General features: G+C 40.2%; 1 protein-coding gene across 1 annotated transcript in view; it reads left to right on the forward strand.

The window, feature by feature from the left end:
• Positions 1 to 194: 194 nt before the first annotated feature.
• Positions 195 to 17,470, forward strand: part of LOC108794943 (contactin-associated protein-like 2) — a 575,529-nt gene continuing 558,253 nt past the window's right edge. The window contains exon 1 of the mRNA XM_018566095.1: positions 195 to 369. Within this exon, the coding sequence (XP_018421597.1) occupies positions 195 to 369 (175 nt within the window). The remainder of the gene's footprint in view (positions 370 to 17,470) is intronic.

Below are 17,470 nucleotides of genomic sequence, written 5' to 3' on the forward strand. Positions count from 1 at the left end.
AGTTAAGTCCGGGGCAGGGTAGGGGTTAGGTGGGGCAACTGGTGGCGAGTAACTTTTAAGGCCTGGCTAGTAGCTCAGGACTTGAAATTTTGAGCCCTGCTATATATATATCTATATACAGTATATCTATATTTCATCTGTGTATTTAGCTATTTGCTTGGAGTTTAACTTTAATGTGGAGCTAGTCACTGTAGATGCAGTTCATGTACAGAATGCTGAATACTTATATTATTTCCTGCTTTCTTTTGAATTTTTCAGAAAAATGTGACGAGCCTCTGGTAGCTGCACTTCAGCCTCAATCCTTTAAAAGTTCATCGATAATGTCTGGTATTTATGCTCCTGTATATGCAAAACTGAACAGAAGAGAAGGTATGATCATTTCTGCTTCTAATAAAATGAAATTAAAATGTACAATTGTATTTTAAACCAAATATTTTAGATTTAGTTTTGAATAACATATACTTTGAAGAACAGTTACAACATCCATCTTATTGCCGTCTACATATTTTTTGGGAGATTCAGACTTGCTTTTTTTCTTGTTGACACTCCATCATCTTGCTTGTCTCTGTTGAGCATTGGTGAGCATGGGACCCATGCTTTAATAGGTAACCTAGTGGTTGGACCGCTTTATGGGTTACTTCTAGGTGGCAGTCCAAGGCAATAATCCACCATGCATAATCAACAGACTACAGGGACCTATTCAGCAGATCATTGGTGGACCATTTCCTCATGGACCAAAGTCCAAAGGATGGCTTTACATGTTCACAGAGTGAAATCGTGTTGGAGATCATTTATCATGTACATTCTGCCACAGCAGATAAGCCCCTGTGCTGTGAGTATGGTTAAAGGAGAACTATGGGGTCAGTGTTTTTCCCCATAGTTCTCCTTAGGGTAACGGGAGGACACAAACTAGCGTCCTCCCGTCACCCTAAGCTCAGTATACCGCGAGCTACAGCTCGCGGTATACTGAGATGCCGCAGCCGGAGCGGATCCCGACTTAGATGACGGGATCCGCCCAGCTAAGTGAGTGACAGCTGGCTCTGCCTATCTAGAGACAGAGCCAGCTGTACCCCCTCCCCCGTCCGTTCCGCCAGTCAGCGTTGGCAGATAGGAGCAGGGAGAGGGGAATCCAGCCCCTCCCCCTGTCACGGCAGAGAGCCGTGACAGGATCGAGAGACGAGCGAACCCGGTATGTGTTCGCTCACCTCCCGATCTACTGAGCCGACCTGTGACAGTCTCATTGTCACAGGTAGGCTAGAACTATGAGGTGAGTGAAAAGCACTCACCTCATAGTTCTCCTTTAAGGTAAACCAATTTGCTCACCACTATTCAGAGCAATTCTATGGCTACATGTGGCCCTGTGCTGTGAGTATGGTTAAGGTAAACCAATTTGTTCACCACCATTCAGAGCAATTCTATGGCTACATGTTTATGTTGGGGTCATAATTCACTAACTACTGTTGGAAGGATAAGGATACAAGACAGACAGAAATACAGTAATCTAAGACGAATCTCAGTGGGCATGTTTTGTGAACTTTACTAAGTAAGATTAATCTCTAATTTCCTATTTGCATCACCTGTACTTCTGTTAGATGATCCAAAATGAGGTTTTTTTAATTGCTCTCCAGCATGGTGATTACCTCTATGTTGAACAATTAATCACTTTCAGTGAATATAATGGGAAGAGCGATTAGTCACTCATATTAGCACATTCTCTTCCTGTAGAACACCTTTGCAATGTAAATACTTACAGGAAACATTTACCGATGGAAGTGGCTATTACTCACTTCTGCAAATGTCAGTTGCCTGGCTTTAATGCTGCTTCCCTGGCTTCAATACTTTGAGACACTGACTCAAAGGAAATATTCCAGTTAGCCATTTTGACTTTACTCTGACTTTCCTGATCTGCATACATTTTGAGAGATCTTTTGCTTAGACAGTATTGAAGACTTTGGGTCAAAATACTAGGCAGGCAACGTGCATTTTCAGAAGGAAGTCAGAAATGGCATGCCGTGTTTCTATCAGGAAAGGTATAGATATTATGTTTTTCACCAAAGAGACCCTGTCCCTAGACCATTCATTTCAAAATAATCTTCCTATAAGAATATATGTGCGTTTAATGTATTTTAGGCATGTTATTTGTAACAGGGTTGTGTAAGCTGGTAAAGGGAAGGGTAGAGAAGCTAATCCAGTACAATCCCAGAAGGGGAGAAGACTAGACATGCAAGAAAGATGGGGTTGTGCTAGGCAAGTGACTCCCCTGAAGTTGTCATATTTGCTAACAGGTTCAGAGGTACATTGCAGTGAATACAAAATAAATTATTTATGGAAAGGAAAAATGCTGCAGGTAAGCATTTTGAAAAAACAGATTTCTCAGGATTGTACTATAGCCCACCCCTGCTTGCTGTCCTTCACTCTATATGATCCGAACAAGGCCTCAGATCACACTTTGTGGCCAATAAGAAGCTGTGCTTAAATCAAATTGGCACTAGGTCTATTCTGGGCAAAGGGCAGATCATTTATGTGTACATTGAATAATATCAAAATGAATGGGGAATCAGTAGGGATATTCAGGGTCGGTATTGATGACAATTTAGTTTAGCAGTATATATTTTACTCTGTAGATAATTTTTTTTTAAACTTATCTTTTCTTAAAAGAGAACTATGGGGTAAGTGTTTTTCCCCATAATTCTCTTAAGGGTATGGGAGAACATATACTAACATCCTCCCGTGACTGAGACCGCCGCAGCTGGGACGGATCCCGACAATGCTGTCGAGATCCACCCAGCTGCGTGAATGACAGCTGGCTCTGCCTATCTAGAGGCAGAGCCAGATGTGCCCACCCCCTCCCCCATCCGTTCCTCCACTCAGCGCTGAAGGATCGGAGCAGGGAGGGGGAATCCATGCGGGGATCGATGACTGGCAGTCACCGCTCTTTGCAGGGACATGATCGAGAAGCGAGCGACGGTATGTGTTAGCTCACTTGCCGATCTATTGAGCCGACGTGTGACACTTTCATTGTCACAGGCCGGCTCAAACTATGAGGATGTGTGATTTTTCACTCATAAAGTTCTCCTTTAAAGACAACAGCAACTCCCCAAAGTACAGCTACAGCTGTGGGATTCCTCCCAATACCTTATACTATACCTTGCTTGTACCAATACCTTTGTAATATGTGACATCTCCAGATCCTATATATGAAGTCTACAGTATAAAAAAATGACATTTAGTATGCTGTGGAAATGATCCTAAGTGTAGTTAAATGGTTGAGTTACCCCTTTGTATCCCTATTCATTTATCTGTCTATCACAGTTTTAGAACTTGTTCAGTGATGTAGATCCACGCTTTTTAAAAATAGTTTCTGTGGACTGTCAAAAGTTAAAAAGAAAAATGTCTTTTTTTTTCTAATGTCACTTTGATGCAACAAAAATGTGTTTGTAATTATCTAGCGCATCCGAAATTAATGAAAAATGAAATAGCTAAAAATCTGCAACTTAAACAATTCATTCAGCATGAACCTCACTGCATGACCCTGCGTACTTGGTACAAGTACAAGTACTAATACTATTCCAGCTCCAAAGTTAGGAGACAGCTGGCCTGCTCCTGGGATTTGTGCATCCCTGTTTTAATATATGATCTGATATATATATCAGAATCATATGGCAAAATGGTCACCCAGGACTCTGAGGGGCTGAGCAGTTCCAGGATGGAAATACTTTTACCAGGAAAGAGCTGGCTTTTCAATTCTTTCCGGATTTCCTACGTTATACCTGGGATCCTGGAACTGGGAGATTTCTAAGCGAACTGGGAGGGATGAAATCTCCATTTCTGGGTCCGGGCTTTAGTGGTGACCAGCACCGAATGATGGTGCACCTGTGCACAGCCTTTATGAACAGGAGGCTGGTTCAGGGCTCCACCTGGGAGACAGGAAAACTCCACCCAGGAGTCAGAGTGGAGTCCAATGCAGCAGGGTGCTGCGGGTTGGAAAATCCAAGTGTGCAGTTTAGCACAAGACTGAGACTGTCTGGAGGAACACACAGTGGCCTGAGGTCTGAGGCCGAAGCAGCGGTACAGAAAAAATGCAAAGCTAGGAGGCTGGATGTGCATGTGTTCCTGTGCATGAGATGCTAAAGAACCCCTGCAAGGGTAATCACATTGTTTTGAGAACTATTATTTGAATGAAAGTGGGCAAGGAAGCCCTTAAAAGAAGTCATAAGCGAGTGTATGCATCCTTAATGCACTACTATTGGAAGCTAAATCTCACAATATATATATACAGGAATGCATCAATACCATTTTTTACAGACCAAGTACAAGTACAGATACTTCTCCAAGTACTCACAGATACAATTATTGATACAATTATTGATTATTGTCATGTGACTGTTTTTCTAAAACAATACAGACTAATGATTTCAGGACAGTGGTGGAGCGCCAGGGCTCAGTCGGAGCTGTAACCGCTACAACCCTGGTAGTTCTCATGAAAATGCCAAATATCAGCACTGGTATCTGAACTGGTATCTTCGCATCCCTACATGTAATACATGTAATACACTGCTGCAATCTGGGTCCTTCACCAACTGGTCTTGTTGGTGCCCCTCTTTTTTGACATTATTACACAATTTTGGTATGGACCCTGTAAGATACCCATGAATGGACAGCCAATGGGAAGAGTCAATGTAAACACGGAGTGACTTAGGCACCTGAAGGACCTTCCATCTCTGCAGTCCAGAAGAAAGATGATCTTTGACCCAGAATGTCACTTAACCATGAATGTAGGTGTGTACAAAAACCCTTTAGGGTAGCTAAGATAAGGAAAAATCATCTTGCAAGACAAATGCATAGCTGATAGTACCTGAAACATTACTGTATTCAGGGGGGGGGCAGTCGGAGCATGTGCCCCGGGCACCGCATTGGGGGGGCGCTGCCCGGGGTTGGCTGACCACTCTGGCACTGACCATGGCCTCTATCCATAGCACGGGCAGAACTAAGAGGGTGGCAATGACCAGACCTTGCAGTTCTATCACTTCCCACTGTCAAGGTCCTTCTCTGCTGCTAGAAGGAGAGAGAGTCCGCTCTCATCATTCAGTCTCCGCCGCAGCAGCCAGCGGTGGCACATGAATTGGAGGGTGGCTGGAAGATGAAGGGCTGTGGTGCAGCAGGAAGTTTGTGGATGCTCCCTATCTGCCCCCGGGCACAGAGAGTTTGTGAATGCCCCCCCTCCCCAGGCGCAAGGAGCTTGTGAAGGCTCCCCCCCTCAAGGTGAACCCCTGGGATGCAACACTCAGCAGGTGAAAAGCACATCTGCAAGTGACTATGGTGCGTAAAATATTTATCATTAAATTGTATTTTTTTTTTTAAATTTCCACAAACAAATAGTTGATAACAAATTTATGTATGAGCAAAATATGTTTTGAGGAACAATTCTATTCGTGAGCTCCCGAATGCCATTCGGGTCTGTGAGCCAAGGTGTCATATGTATAGTATTATGACACCTCGGGAATAACATTCGGGAGCTCCAGAATGCGATCGTGTTCATGTGCAATGACAGCTGAGAATGTCAAATGGGTGGAGCGAGCTGTGACGTCACAGATCGCTCCACCCATCTGTTTACATTCTGATCCAGAGATGTCATTTTGTGGTGAGTTTTCGTTGGGTTTGGACGGGTCGTCGTGAGGCGGGACTTTTTTTATTTCAGCGGTTCAGCGGGTGTCAAGCATCATGATTGACGCTGGATTACATTGATGGATCTATTTTTTTTTTTCTAATAAAGAAATAGTAAAAAAATGACTCTTTGGTTTTGTTTTTTTTCAATTAAATGATTTTGTTTGTCTAAAAGTGTGGTTTCTTTATTTACTTTCACTTTCAACCCTTTAGTGAATGAGTAGGGGTACAGGTACCCCTACCCATTCACAAGGGGGGCAGCATGTGGGTGCCCCCTTAATTAAAAGGGTTTCCTTATGCAAAAAGCCCCCCTGTCCGCAGACCCCCATAACCACCATGTCAGGGTTGTGGGGAATTTGCCCTTGTCCCGATCGGCATGGGGACACCCTCCCAACGCCGTGGGGTGGGGGTGGGATTTCCCCTTCAAATTCCCACCAGACCTAAAGGGCCTGGTATGGCTTTTGGTGGGAACCCTAAGGCACAGAGAGTTTGTGAATGCCCCCCCTCCCCAGGCGCAAGGAGCTTGTGAAGGCTCCCCCCCTCAAGGTGAACCCCTGGGATGCAACACTCAGCAGGTGAAAAGCACATCTGCAAGTGACTATGGTGCGTAAAATATTTATCATTAAATTGTATTTTTTTTTTTAAATTTCCACAAACAAATAGTTGATAACAAATTTATGTATGAGCAAAATATGTTTTGAGGAACAATGCTATTCGTGAGCTCCCGAATGCCATTCGGGTCTGTGAGCCAAGGTGTCATATGTATAGTATTATGACACCTCGGGAATAACATTCGGGAGCTCCAGAATGCGATCGTGTTCATGTGCAATGACAGCTGAGAATGTCAAATGGGTGGAGCGAGCTGTGACGTCACAGATCGCTCCACCCATCTGTTTACATTCTGATCCAGAGATGTCATTTTGTGGTGAGTTTTCGTTGGGTTTGGACGGGTCGTCGTGAGGCGGGACTTTTTTTATTTCAGCGGTTCAGCGGGTGTCAAGCATCATGATTGACGCTGGATTACATTGATGGATCTATTTTTTTTTTTCTAATAAAGAAATAGTAAAAAAATGACTCTTTGGTTTTGTTTTTTTTCAATTAAATGATTTTGTTTGTCTAAAAGTGTGGTTTCTTTATTTACTTTCACTTTCAACCCTTTAGTGAATGAGTAGGGGTACAGGTACCCCTACCCATTCACAAGGGGGGCAGCATGTGGGTGCCCCCTTAATTAAAAGGGTTTCCTTATGCAAAAAGCCCCCCTGTCCGCAGACCCCCATAACCACCATGTCAGGGTTGTGGGGAATTTGCCCTTGTCCCGATCGGCATGGGGACACCCTCCCAACGCCGTGGGGTGGGGGTGGGATTTCCCCTTCAAATTCCCACCAGACCTAAAGGGCCTGGTATGGCTTTTGGTGGGAACCCTACATCACTTCATTCAAGTCTCTACTCTATGACAGATTAGAGAGGGCACTGCTGGGAAAATAGAAGTGAGCCCAGAAGCAGTTCTAATTAACAAAGGAGTACTGGAGAATGAGGTGATTTGACGCCTCACCTCTGTGATGGATCAGGAGGGGCGTTGCTGCAAGAAAAGCACCCAGAAGTGTGGGATGGGGCAGGGGAGGTGTGGATGGAGATATTTTCCTGGTGGGAGCAACTCTGAGTCTTTGCTCTGGGTGACGGACTGTCTAGCTTCGCCTCTGACTGTAATGAGTATGATTTATATGACTAAACCCTTTTGGTTGTTTTGCAGACGTATACACATCAGAAAGTGTTAAAACCAGTGATTAATTTTGTAGAAAACAGGAAAGCTGACAGACTGTTAGTAATGCACATTTTCTACATGCTGTGCTATTTTGATCGAATAAAGCAAATCATCTGGAAATTAAAAGGATTGCACTTTAAAAGACGGACAGAACTTTTGATGTGATTTGTTGCTAGGTACAATAAACAAGAAATGTTTGATGGTTACCTGGGTGACCTACACTGACCTGTTACAACTTTAGCATCTAAATGTGTACTGATAATGTACCATGTTGTAGCTTAAAGAACTCCAGGAATTATTTTATAAACCGTGCAGTGGGGCTATCCCCGCACTCCATGGGTTAAGTGCTTGTTTGTGTCTAGGTGCTAAAATAACAAAATTATACTAACCCAAATCTCTGTGCCTGCCAACTGTCACAGCGCTCCTTCCAGCCTTTCATTTTCAAATCTTAACTGAACAAATTGAAGCGATAAGCTGATTGGTTGCCCTGGGCTACTGCTCCAGATTTTGTCTGCTCCAGTTTTGATAAATCTCCCCCATTGTGTATAAACATGATGATTTACGGGACCTTAGACCACTGCAGAGGAGGGAGAGAGATGTTGGAAGGATCGGTCTAACAAGAAGCTGGCTTGGAGTTTCGGGTGAGTATAACACCCGAACTATAATATAGTTCCTTTAAATAAAAGTCAGCAGTGGCAGATCCTATTACCTCTTATTACAGACTTACAGTGAACATTATTTTTATAGCCATCGAACATCTCACAGTTCGAGAAATAAATGGTCACTTGGAGCAGATTTGGACTGGAGCAGACAGGGACCGCTGCAAGATTACAGAAAAACACACAAATAGGCTCCTTTGTGGAATTCATTTTATATCTCAGTTACAGTTTGATCTAGTAAACAATGTATATAGTGTGGTTGTTCTGACCTATTTTGAAAACAACGTGAGTAGAGCTGAAATACCCACAAGGCAATCTAATGCCTGCCCGTGATAACCTTTCCTCCCTTGCCTCCCTAGTTCAGCATCAATATAGGTACTGTAAATAGTGCACATTTGATTATGTGACTTGCCAAAAAGGCTAACATCTGTATCAGGCGTTACTCTATAAGAGATTGCAGTGCAACATCACATACAGTGCTGAGGTTCCTTTTAAATACTTCCAACTTAAAGGAAATCTATACTTTGCCTGAACTAGGTAGAGCAATCACTTCACATCAAGCAGACATCACTAGACTAGGGTACACACGGTACGAATTTGGTTCAGTCCCTGATGAACTGGCTGAAATTCGGACAGTGGGTGCCACTGTTGGCACCCTTCTGCCTGACATCCCTTGATCAGCTGATCAATCAGGGGATTTATCCATCAATGCTCATAAGCATTGGTGGAGGAATCTGTTCCATTTTTTAAAATCAGCCTGTGGGTTGAATGAAAAAAATACACGTGTTTACTCAGCTTAAAAGCTAGTGCTTACCTTCTCTAAACTCCTCCCCTGTCACAATCCGCTACTGGAACTTGTTGGGTTTAGAGGAATATAGGACATTTCTCTCCGTCTCAGGCTTTGTTTTCACCTGGTGATTCTTTCAGTAAGACATTTGCTGTTCTATGGTGACAACTCACTCATCGTGCAATATCTATGGAGGAGCAGTGTTGTCACCCTAGAACAGCAAATAGGTTAGGACTACAGAGTACCACCTTTCTTCTTCTCCATAACATGAGGGGGCTGTTTTGAAAATAGCTGGAAACAATGTAACTGATAACAGTGCAGCACAGGGAGTTATCAGTTTAAAATATTTTTGGCAGGATCAACCGATATTTTGCACTAATTTGCTCTAATCCAACACATAAGAAAACACTTTCAATAGTATATTTAAGAGATCAAAATGGACCACATAAGAGAAGTTAATTGTTAGGGTTTAAATGCCCTTTAAAATGGTACTCTATGAAAAGCAGGGATGAGGTTCAGGTTCACCGCTACCATGGGTTTGAGGAGCATTCCTACAAGTTTATGATCTGAGGTCCTGGTGAATTTATTTGCAGATTTAACCAAGAGAATCTGTAAGCCATAATTTACAGCCTGGCCTTTCAACTCCAGACAGCAGGCATAGATGGACCAATAAGGGGGTTTTGGTTAAGCCAGCCCCTAAACTATACAAGGGAGGGCACATAGTATTTGTGAACTGGATGGTGTTTATGAAAAGCATGGGAAAACTGACACACTGCAGGGGGAGAATTTTGGTTAAATTAGGAAACTGTGCTTTAATTCTGATTGCTAGCTCTTTGGACAATCAACCCATTTACAGTTCGTTCTTTTCTTTAATTAATATTTGTATTTCATTTTATTTTGTGGTTGACTTGAGGTCAGTGAACGCTCCTGTTTAGAAAAAAATGCAGTTGAAAATAAAAAAAGGAGAAAAAATGCTAAAATGGTCTGGCCAGCTGAGGTTAAAAGTAGAGCGCACGGCATTACAGTGAAAGGGTTAAAGGCTAAGTTGACTTTTTACAGAAACTGGCCCATGCCAGACAAGGGGCCTTAGTAGATTTAAATGCACTGTGCTGTCTTTAAAAATATAGTTAGCTGGAAATGCCACAGTCTGCCATTTCTGCCTCCCATACAGCTTGACTGAAATGCTCCCAATGTTGACATCCTTACATTCTGGCTTATTTCCGGGATAGAATAGCAGTAAATGTGTAAATTTCATTTAGTTCTGAATGCATATTCAGACAATTTCTGTGAAATTCGGATGCATCACAAATTTCCGAAATCGAACATGTCCAAATGTAAACCAATTTGAATGTTCATTTAAGGAAAATTCGGATTGTCCGGATTTCATTTAAAACAAAACTAAATTGGACATGTGACTATTCTCTGGTGGGTTTTTTTTTCTCTGGTGTTTTTTTTTGGCTGTTGGGTGTTGCATTACAGGCGCAGTCATGTTACTTCCTGTTGTGGATTGTCCCAAAACAAAAATTCGGGCGGATACGAAATGCGAATAAAGAACTTAATAAAACTTTTGGATCCGAAATCCAAAAAATGAAAGACATAAAAATCCAAATCGATCTGAAACAAAACAAAACACATTTTTTGAGGGGTTACATGTCTAGCACTCACTCCTAGAAATAGACAGATGTCTTCGCTTAAATCCATGTAGCCTACAAAATGCTTCATGTGCTAAAGGGGTGTGACCATATGCTAACACTGAATATTCTGAATGAACCCTTTGCACACAGCTAGTCACTAGGTGATATTGTTTTAGAAAAACTGTCACATGACAATAAACAAAAATGTATCAGTACTTGTACGTACTTGTACTCGCAAAACTGGTATTGGTGCATCCCTTTATTTATATTTATAAAAACAAAATCATACATTAAACAGAGATGTACAAATCCCAGGAGCTCTGTGTGCTCCTTACAAATGACAGCCGCTTCCTAACTTTTGAATTTTTCTCCAGTATAGTCTTTGAGCTTGAAAAGTATCTGTACTTGTACTTGTACCGAGTACTGTACTTGGTGTATCCCTACGAAATACAAAATATTTGTCCTTACTGTGGTGCTCATGGTAAGAACAGGCATTTAGACTATGTTAACGCTGTTAAATGTGCTGACAACATAACTGTGATTAGCACTGGTTATATTTTAGTTGCTATTTTGGAAATTATTTTATAAAGATGTGGTGCTTTTTAACTTAGCTTGTCTTAGCATGTTTGGGCAAGACTTTGGTCTAATTTGTTAGAATGGTTTGTATCTATGTTTCCTAGAAGGCAAAATATGTTTCTAATGCTAAACAATTGAAGTTGTGATGCGAGGTAGAAAGGTTATGAACTTATCTTTTAAAGCTACACTTTGTACTCTAAGTTTACAAAGGTCATCTTGGTACAGTATATAGGCACTGTTTTAATCTGAATATCCAGCACAATAATATTGTATATCTTATAAATAATTGCTGCAAAGCTGCTGGGCATTGTAAGTGCACAGCATTAAGGTAACTCTTCAAATGAAAAATGGAGCACAATACTGCAATGCTTCTTTACCTTTATAACATTGTGACAGGACAACCTCAGTCATTTCAATTTCACTCTCTGCTACATTCAATATAAACTGATGGTCAGGAACTGTCTTTTTATTTAAGCAGTCATTAACTAATGGTAATCACTACGTTTACTGCATAACCTTCATAAATGTTTATTGAAATTCAGTCAGATGGATTGATAATAAAAGTACACCTGTGCTTTTGAAAATGCAGGCAAAACAACCGGTTCACTTAAATGATGGCTCCGCCAGCTGCTTATGCTTGTCTTACCTTCACTCTCTCAACTACTCTGTTCAGACTATTGGGAGAGAAAAGAGAAGTTCTGTGTAAACTTAAAACTGAACAAGAGCCTTACTTATGTGCAGTTGTAAAGGCTCCTTTTCTGTAATGGCAATGGTTATCTATTTTCACTACACACAGTGAGCTTCCCATAGAGTGCATTAGAAGCCACAGGAAGCCAAATAGAAACTGCATTATTACAAAACTGGAGCACATCCAGCTTCATCTAGCCAGTCACCTGTCAATCACTCATCCTCACAGGGACTCCCCTCTCTCTTCCTCCAGTGCTTATTTAAGGGACAGGGGAGGGGGTGGGCTTAGCTGACTCTAGTTCTACAGAGGAAGAGCCAGCTGTAACTCAGGCAGCCGGATGGCCTTTCAGGATCCTTCATAGCTTCAGCGCAGCTCTGCACTGTAAGCAAATAGCGGGCATTAGCTGACTCAAATGATGACTTTGGCTTTAGTTCTCTTTTAAATTATTACTATTTGTAGATTACTTTTGCATGTAATAGGTACATACTGTATATACACGTTCAAACAGTGCTGGCAGTGCTTTACTTAAAACTAAAGCAATAATAAGCAAACAGTGCAAAAACACTTAAATTATAAGTAAGAAGCTAAAACAGTGTTTAAAATAAATCCTCAGTATAAAAAATGACATACTGTACATATAAATCGCAGTAAATTGCATATACAATGTGCCCAACATTTCTGCAAACAGTTCAATAAAAAGAAACATCCAAGCACCCACAAATGGGGGAAACGTGTAAGAAAATGATAAAAATCATCCAATCTGCACTCTGCATCACCCTGCACCTCATGGGACTCTTCACCTGTAAAAACACCACTCACCAGATAGTTTAACCTCCAAATTATAGACAAGATAGTCCCATTCATTTCAGAAATAGTGTTCACAGATCTCTTCACGTATTGCTATTCGACTTCCAACCTGGTGATCTTGTCGATGAAGCAAAAGACTCCAAACAGTGTATCCCTGTTTTATTGAAATCCAAAATCCATACTATAAAGGACAAACTCACATTTTCTGCAGCACTAACCTAAATCAGCAGGTGTAAAAGCTCTGTCCATACAGCAAATACCTGCCCTCGAAAACAAGCAGAGTGCCAGCGGTCAGCTTGCAGCATGATGACTTGGCCCACCCTTCTAGTTTTGTCTTACAAATTTCTCCTGAGGATGTCATAAAACAAAACTAGTAAGGCAGGCCTTACCTAAATCACAAGTTAAGCTTTTGTGTGCACTGTTTGTTTATTATTGCTTGATAGTGTTTTGTGCATATTTATAAGTCAAGCATTGTCGGTACTGTCTGAAATTGTTTTAATATAATATTATTATTAATAGCCCTAGTGCTGCTAATTTTAACATTTGTTTGACTAAAATGCTGACTTCAGTTAATACGTGGAAATCTTCTTGTGTAGACTTTAGATTGCCTCTAGAAGGTGTAACATAAAGGGTCTATTACTTTTGTATAGCAGTATATCTGAACCATGACAATGGAAAGACAGTAACGTTCTATGCTGCCCTGTGGGACACATACTATTCTTTTTACAATACCTGATTAATAAGAAACTGTGTCTTGAAAAGGAGGACTCACACTGAGATATTCTCAGAAAGGTATTGAAAGAAAATGTAAAAGAGATTAGTACTGCAGTAATGCAAAACAGGAGTAGACGCTGTGCTGCTAAAATGGATGACATTGATGAAAGTTTTACTTCTAACTTTGTACTTTTATGCATTGGGAAATCAAGTTTAAGTGATCATTTATACACTAAAACATGCACCTATATTTTTTAACGGCATTCTTCCAATAAGCCACAATATGATGGGCTCTGGAGAAATACAGAAAACAATGAATACCAGTAGCAAAGAAAATAAGGATTAATTGTTCATGGTAGATGTTCAACAGCCTCTATCAATCATGAGTAGGCTTAGTGTTCATAGACCTTGACGATATCCACACTAAAATCATTTTTAAACTAATAATTCTCTCTGGACCTACTCAGACATCCCAACGTTTGAAAGAAATGGGTGCTAGTTGCCTCATTGCTTGCCATAACTAGTAATTATTATACATTAATTGGGAGAAACAAAGTTATTTATAGACCAGTGATGGGCAACTGACAAGCTTCCAAATAATTCTTCTAAGCTAGCTGACAAGTCTGGTACGCGGTCACTGACCGCATACCAGACTTGCGGGAGCAGCTACATGGTCTGCATCTCTGACGGATGCAGACTGTATAGCTGCTTCTGTGGTGGCTCGGATCCTTTCGGGCCGGCGTCTTCACTGAATGCTGGCCGAAAGGATTGCTTAATAAGGTCTGCAGTAGACCTTACTAATCGCCACTAGATCACCAGGGATCGATGATCGTGGCTCACAGCCTCCTCCCTGCAACAATAATCCCTAATCTGGCGTTTACAAGCAGCAACTGTCACCTATTTAAGTTAATGATCAGGTGACAGAAGTTGCATGTAAATGCCTGCACACTTCATGTAATGATACGGGATATGATGACATTTGGTTAGGAATCAATCACTCTCACTGGGCACAATGATTGTGCATTCAGGCAGAGCGTTTTCTAACCACATGTAATAATATCACATATCAATAATAAATCAATAATATCACATATAACATGCGGTGTGCAGGAGTTTACATGCAACTGCTGTCATCTGATCCTTAACTTCAATGGGTGATAGCGGCCGCTTGTAAAAACCAGATTAGGTATTCCTGCTGCAGGAAAACGCAAGTTTCTGACGCAGGAATCCCTAATTGCACCTAATCCTACAGATATGAATGGGGCCTTCTTGTGTGAGTGTATATTAGTGTCTGTAGTACCAAACCGCATATAGTTAAATTTTATTTTGAAGTATGAAATTTGGTGAGCGGCCCCCATGGGAGGAAAACATTTGTTGAGTGGCCCCCCAGGGAATTGAGTTTGATACCCCTGCTCTAGACTGTATAAAACAGTTATACCTTGTAAGACAGAGTATAGTGTAGAGCTGCTCCAGTTGCTTGTTTGCCATCCTGTCAAATGTGTGTCTTTAATAGAGGTGCACTGAAATACATTTTTCAGACCGAAACTGAAAATAACACATTTGTCATGCCAAAACCAAAAATTATTATTTTTTTAACCTTTTTAAACATTTTATTTTTTATTTTAATATTTTATTTTTATTTATGTTTTTTTATTTTTATTCTTGGGGGGCTCTGGGGAAATATCAGGGGTCTAATAGACCCCTAATATTGCCCTTTTGAGTCCTCAACTCTTTTTCTGCAGCCATTGTTATGAATGATATACTGAATGCTCCTGTCCATTTAAACTGAGAACAAAATATTGTTATTTATTCCAGTTATGTATTCCGTAAAAATAATTACAAGTATTTTTAATATAGCTGGTTTAATTACCTGAATCTGTCTTTGCATTAGTTTCCTGTAAAACACTTCATACCAGACTGGACAGACTAGAAAATTAAAGGGAAGCAGTTAGGACACAGTGCTCGTTAACAGTAGGAGAATGTAGGGTGATTTTCCGATCAGCCACAAGGGGAGGGTGGCAGACCAAGATACATTTCTTAACTGCAGTAAAAAACGTGAGGTCACTGACCAGGATATTTTTTCTGTAAAGGGGGTTTTGATTTTAGGACTGTCTGAACACAATTACAAAACCTTTGACAGGTCAAACACTAGATAGGTATTCTTTTGACTGTGCATTTAGCTGTTTGGAGTTCAGATTTAAATATTAAGTACTTTTTATTTTAGTATTTTGACTTATTGTACTATGCACTTCATTTTTATTCTATGACTGTTCTGTTGGATAATATTTCTTAAGTTGAATTGGGCAGCTTAGATCAGGTTGTCAGTTCTGATGCCACTGCAAAACTGAATCACTTTTTTCACCATTTATAACAAATGGTGAAAACACACATGCCTGATTTTGCAGTTCTTAAAAAGAGAACATTTCAGTCAGTACAGCAGTAAAATTATGCAAAGCTATGCAGCCAATCTGGATTTAACTCAACAAATACTTCAATCTCTTTTGTAATATATACAACTTTTTATTAAACTTTTTAAATTAAGCAATCACAATAACCCAGATAGCAAGCAATTGAGCTGCATGTTTGAAAATGGCTTGCTAAACTATTGCAAACTTGCCAAGCTTCACAATTTTGTTGCACAATTACAGCAAGTCTGCATTGCAAGTCTCCAGATTAACGTGCTTTGCAAAAGTGCTGTACACTTGCAGAGCTCTTGCTAAGACCTGCAGGACTCTTGCTGTAGACTTGCCAAGCAAATTTGCTACAAATTCAAAAACTGTCAACTAGAATTTGTGCTGCGAGTATTCTGAAAGTCTACAACTTGCCAGGAATGTGTGCAGCAAATTAACAAGAATTACAATTTAACCCTGCCACAAGTTTGTGGCAAGTTATACTTGCTATCTGGGAAGGTATTGTATAATGTGATAGTTGCAAGCATTACCAAGAAAAAAATAAGGTAATTCAATTAAAGCAGCAATACTTTTTTTTTATAATGTATACTATAGGTAAAATAAGCTATGTTCAAAATGGTGAAATATTGGCCATTATTACTTTTTTTTCTGTAGTATTTTATATATTTCTAATATATGTAATTGATGTACTTTTTTGCTATAATGCATATTTGTTTCAGACAAAAAGCACTTAGAACCTCTGGTGTAAAACGGTATAATTAAATTGAACATTATGCACTAGAGAAAACAAATTGTTTTCTTTTAATTGTTTTAAAGTAGACTCAAATTACATTTGAATTCACATTCATGAGGACATAGAAATTTTAATTACGAAAGTATGCATGTTTTCTTTTACACCTAAAAGTGAGAACCTACAAAGTCAAAAACATTGGCATCACAGCAGAATTTGAAGTGCTGATTTGGGAAAAATGCTGTGTTATATAGTTACATAGTATTTGAGGTTGAATAAAGACACAGGTCCATCGAGTTCAACCTATTGCGTGTATGTATGTGATTCTGCATGTGCATGCGTGTGTATGAGTCCCTGTGTGATCTTGTTTTTAAGGGTACCTGTACCCCTGTATGTTACAGTCTCTGAGGAATTTGTCCAAATGCTTTTTGAATGATTCAACACTCTCAGCTGATACCACTGCTTGTGGCAGCGAGTTCCAGACCCCAGCCGCTCTAACTGAGAAGAAGTACCTACGCCCCTTGTGCTTAAATCTTTTCTCCACCAATTTTAGGTGGTGGCCTCTAGTCTTTGTTATGGAGTTTACAGTAAACATTTTATTGCTGATGTTGCTATCACCATTGAACATCTTGTACATCAAAATCATGTCCCCCCTTAATCTCCTCACTTCCAGCGTGAACATGTTTAAATTTAGTAAACTTGTCTCATGACTTTGGTTGTATTGTATTTCTTGTATTGTGTTTTATGTTGTACTGTATTGTTGTGGGGTATGCTGTATTGTATTGCTCTGTTGTATAGCTCTATAGGTTATTAAGAAATCCAAAAGGAATACCTTGTCAATGGCCCTTCCAAAACTCAGCCTGGATTATGAATGCTAACTGCAAGCATTTTTGTATTATCTGCTACTCTTCGAGTATCTATTACTTTTCTTTGATATGCTGTAATTCATCTTTATTAATAAAATGTGTATTTCTTCTAAATATCATAAAGAAGTTATTTATATTTGTATATGTGTGTGTGTGTAAATATATATATATA

The sequence above is a fragment of the Nanorana parkeri genome, unplaced genomic scaffold (genome assembly GCF_000935625.1).
Source record: "Nanorana parkeri isolate BGI_ZX_2015 unplaced genomic scaffold, ASM93562v1 scaffold916, whole genome shotgun sequence".
In the NCBI taxonomy this organism is placed as follows: Eukaryota; Metazoa; Chordata; class Amphibia; order Anura; family Dicroglossidae; genus Nanorana; species Nanorana parkeri.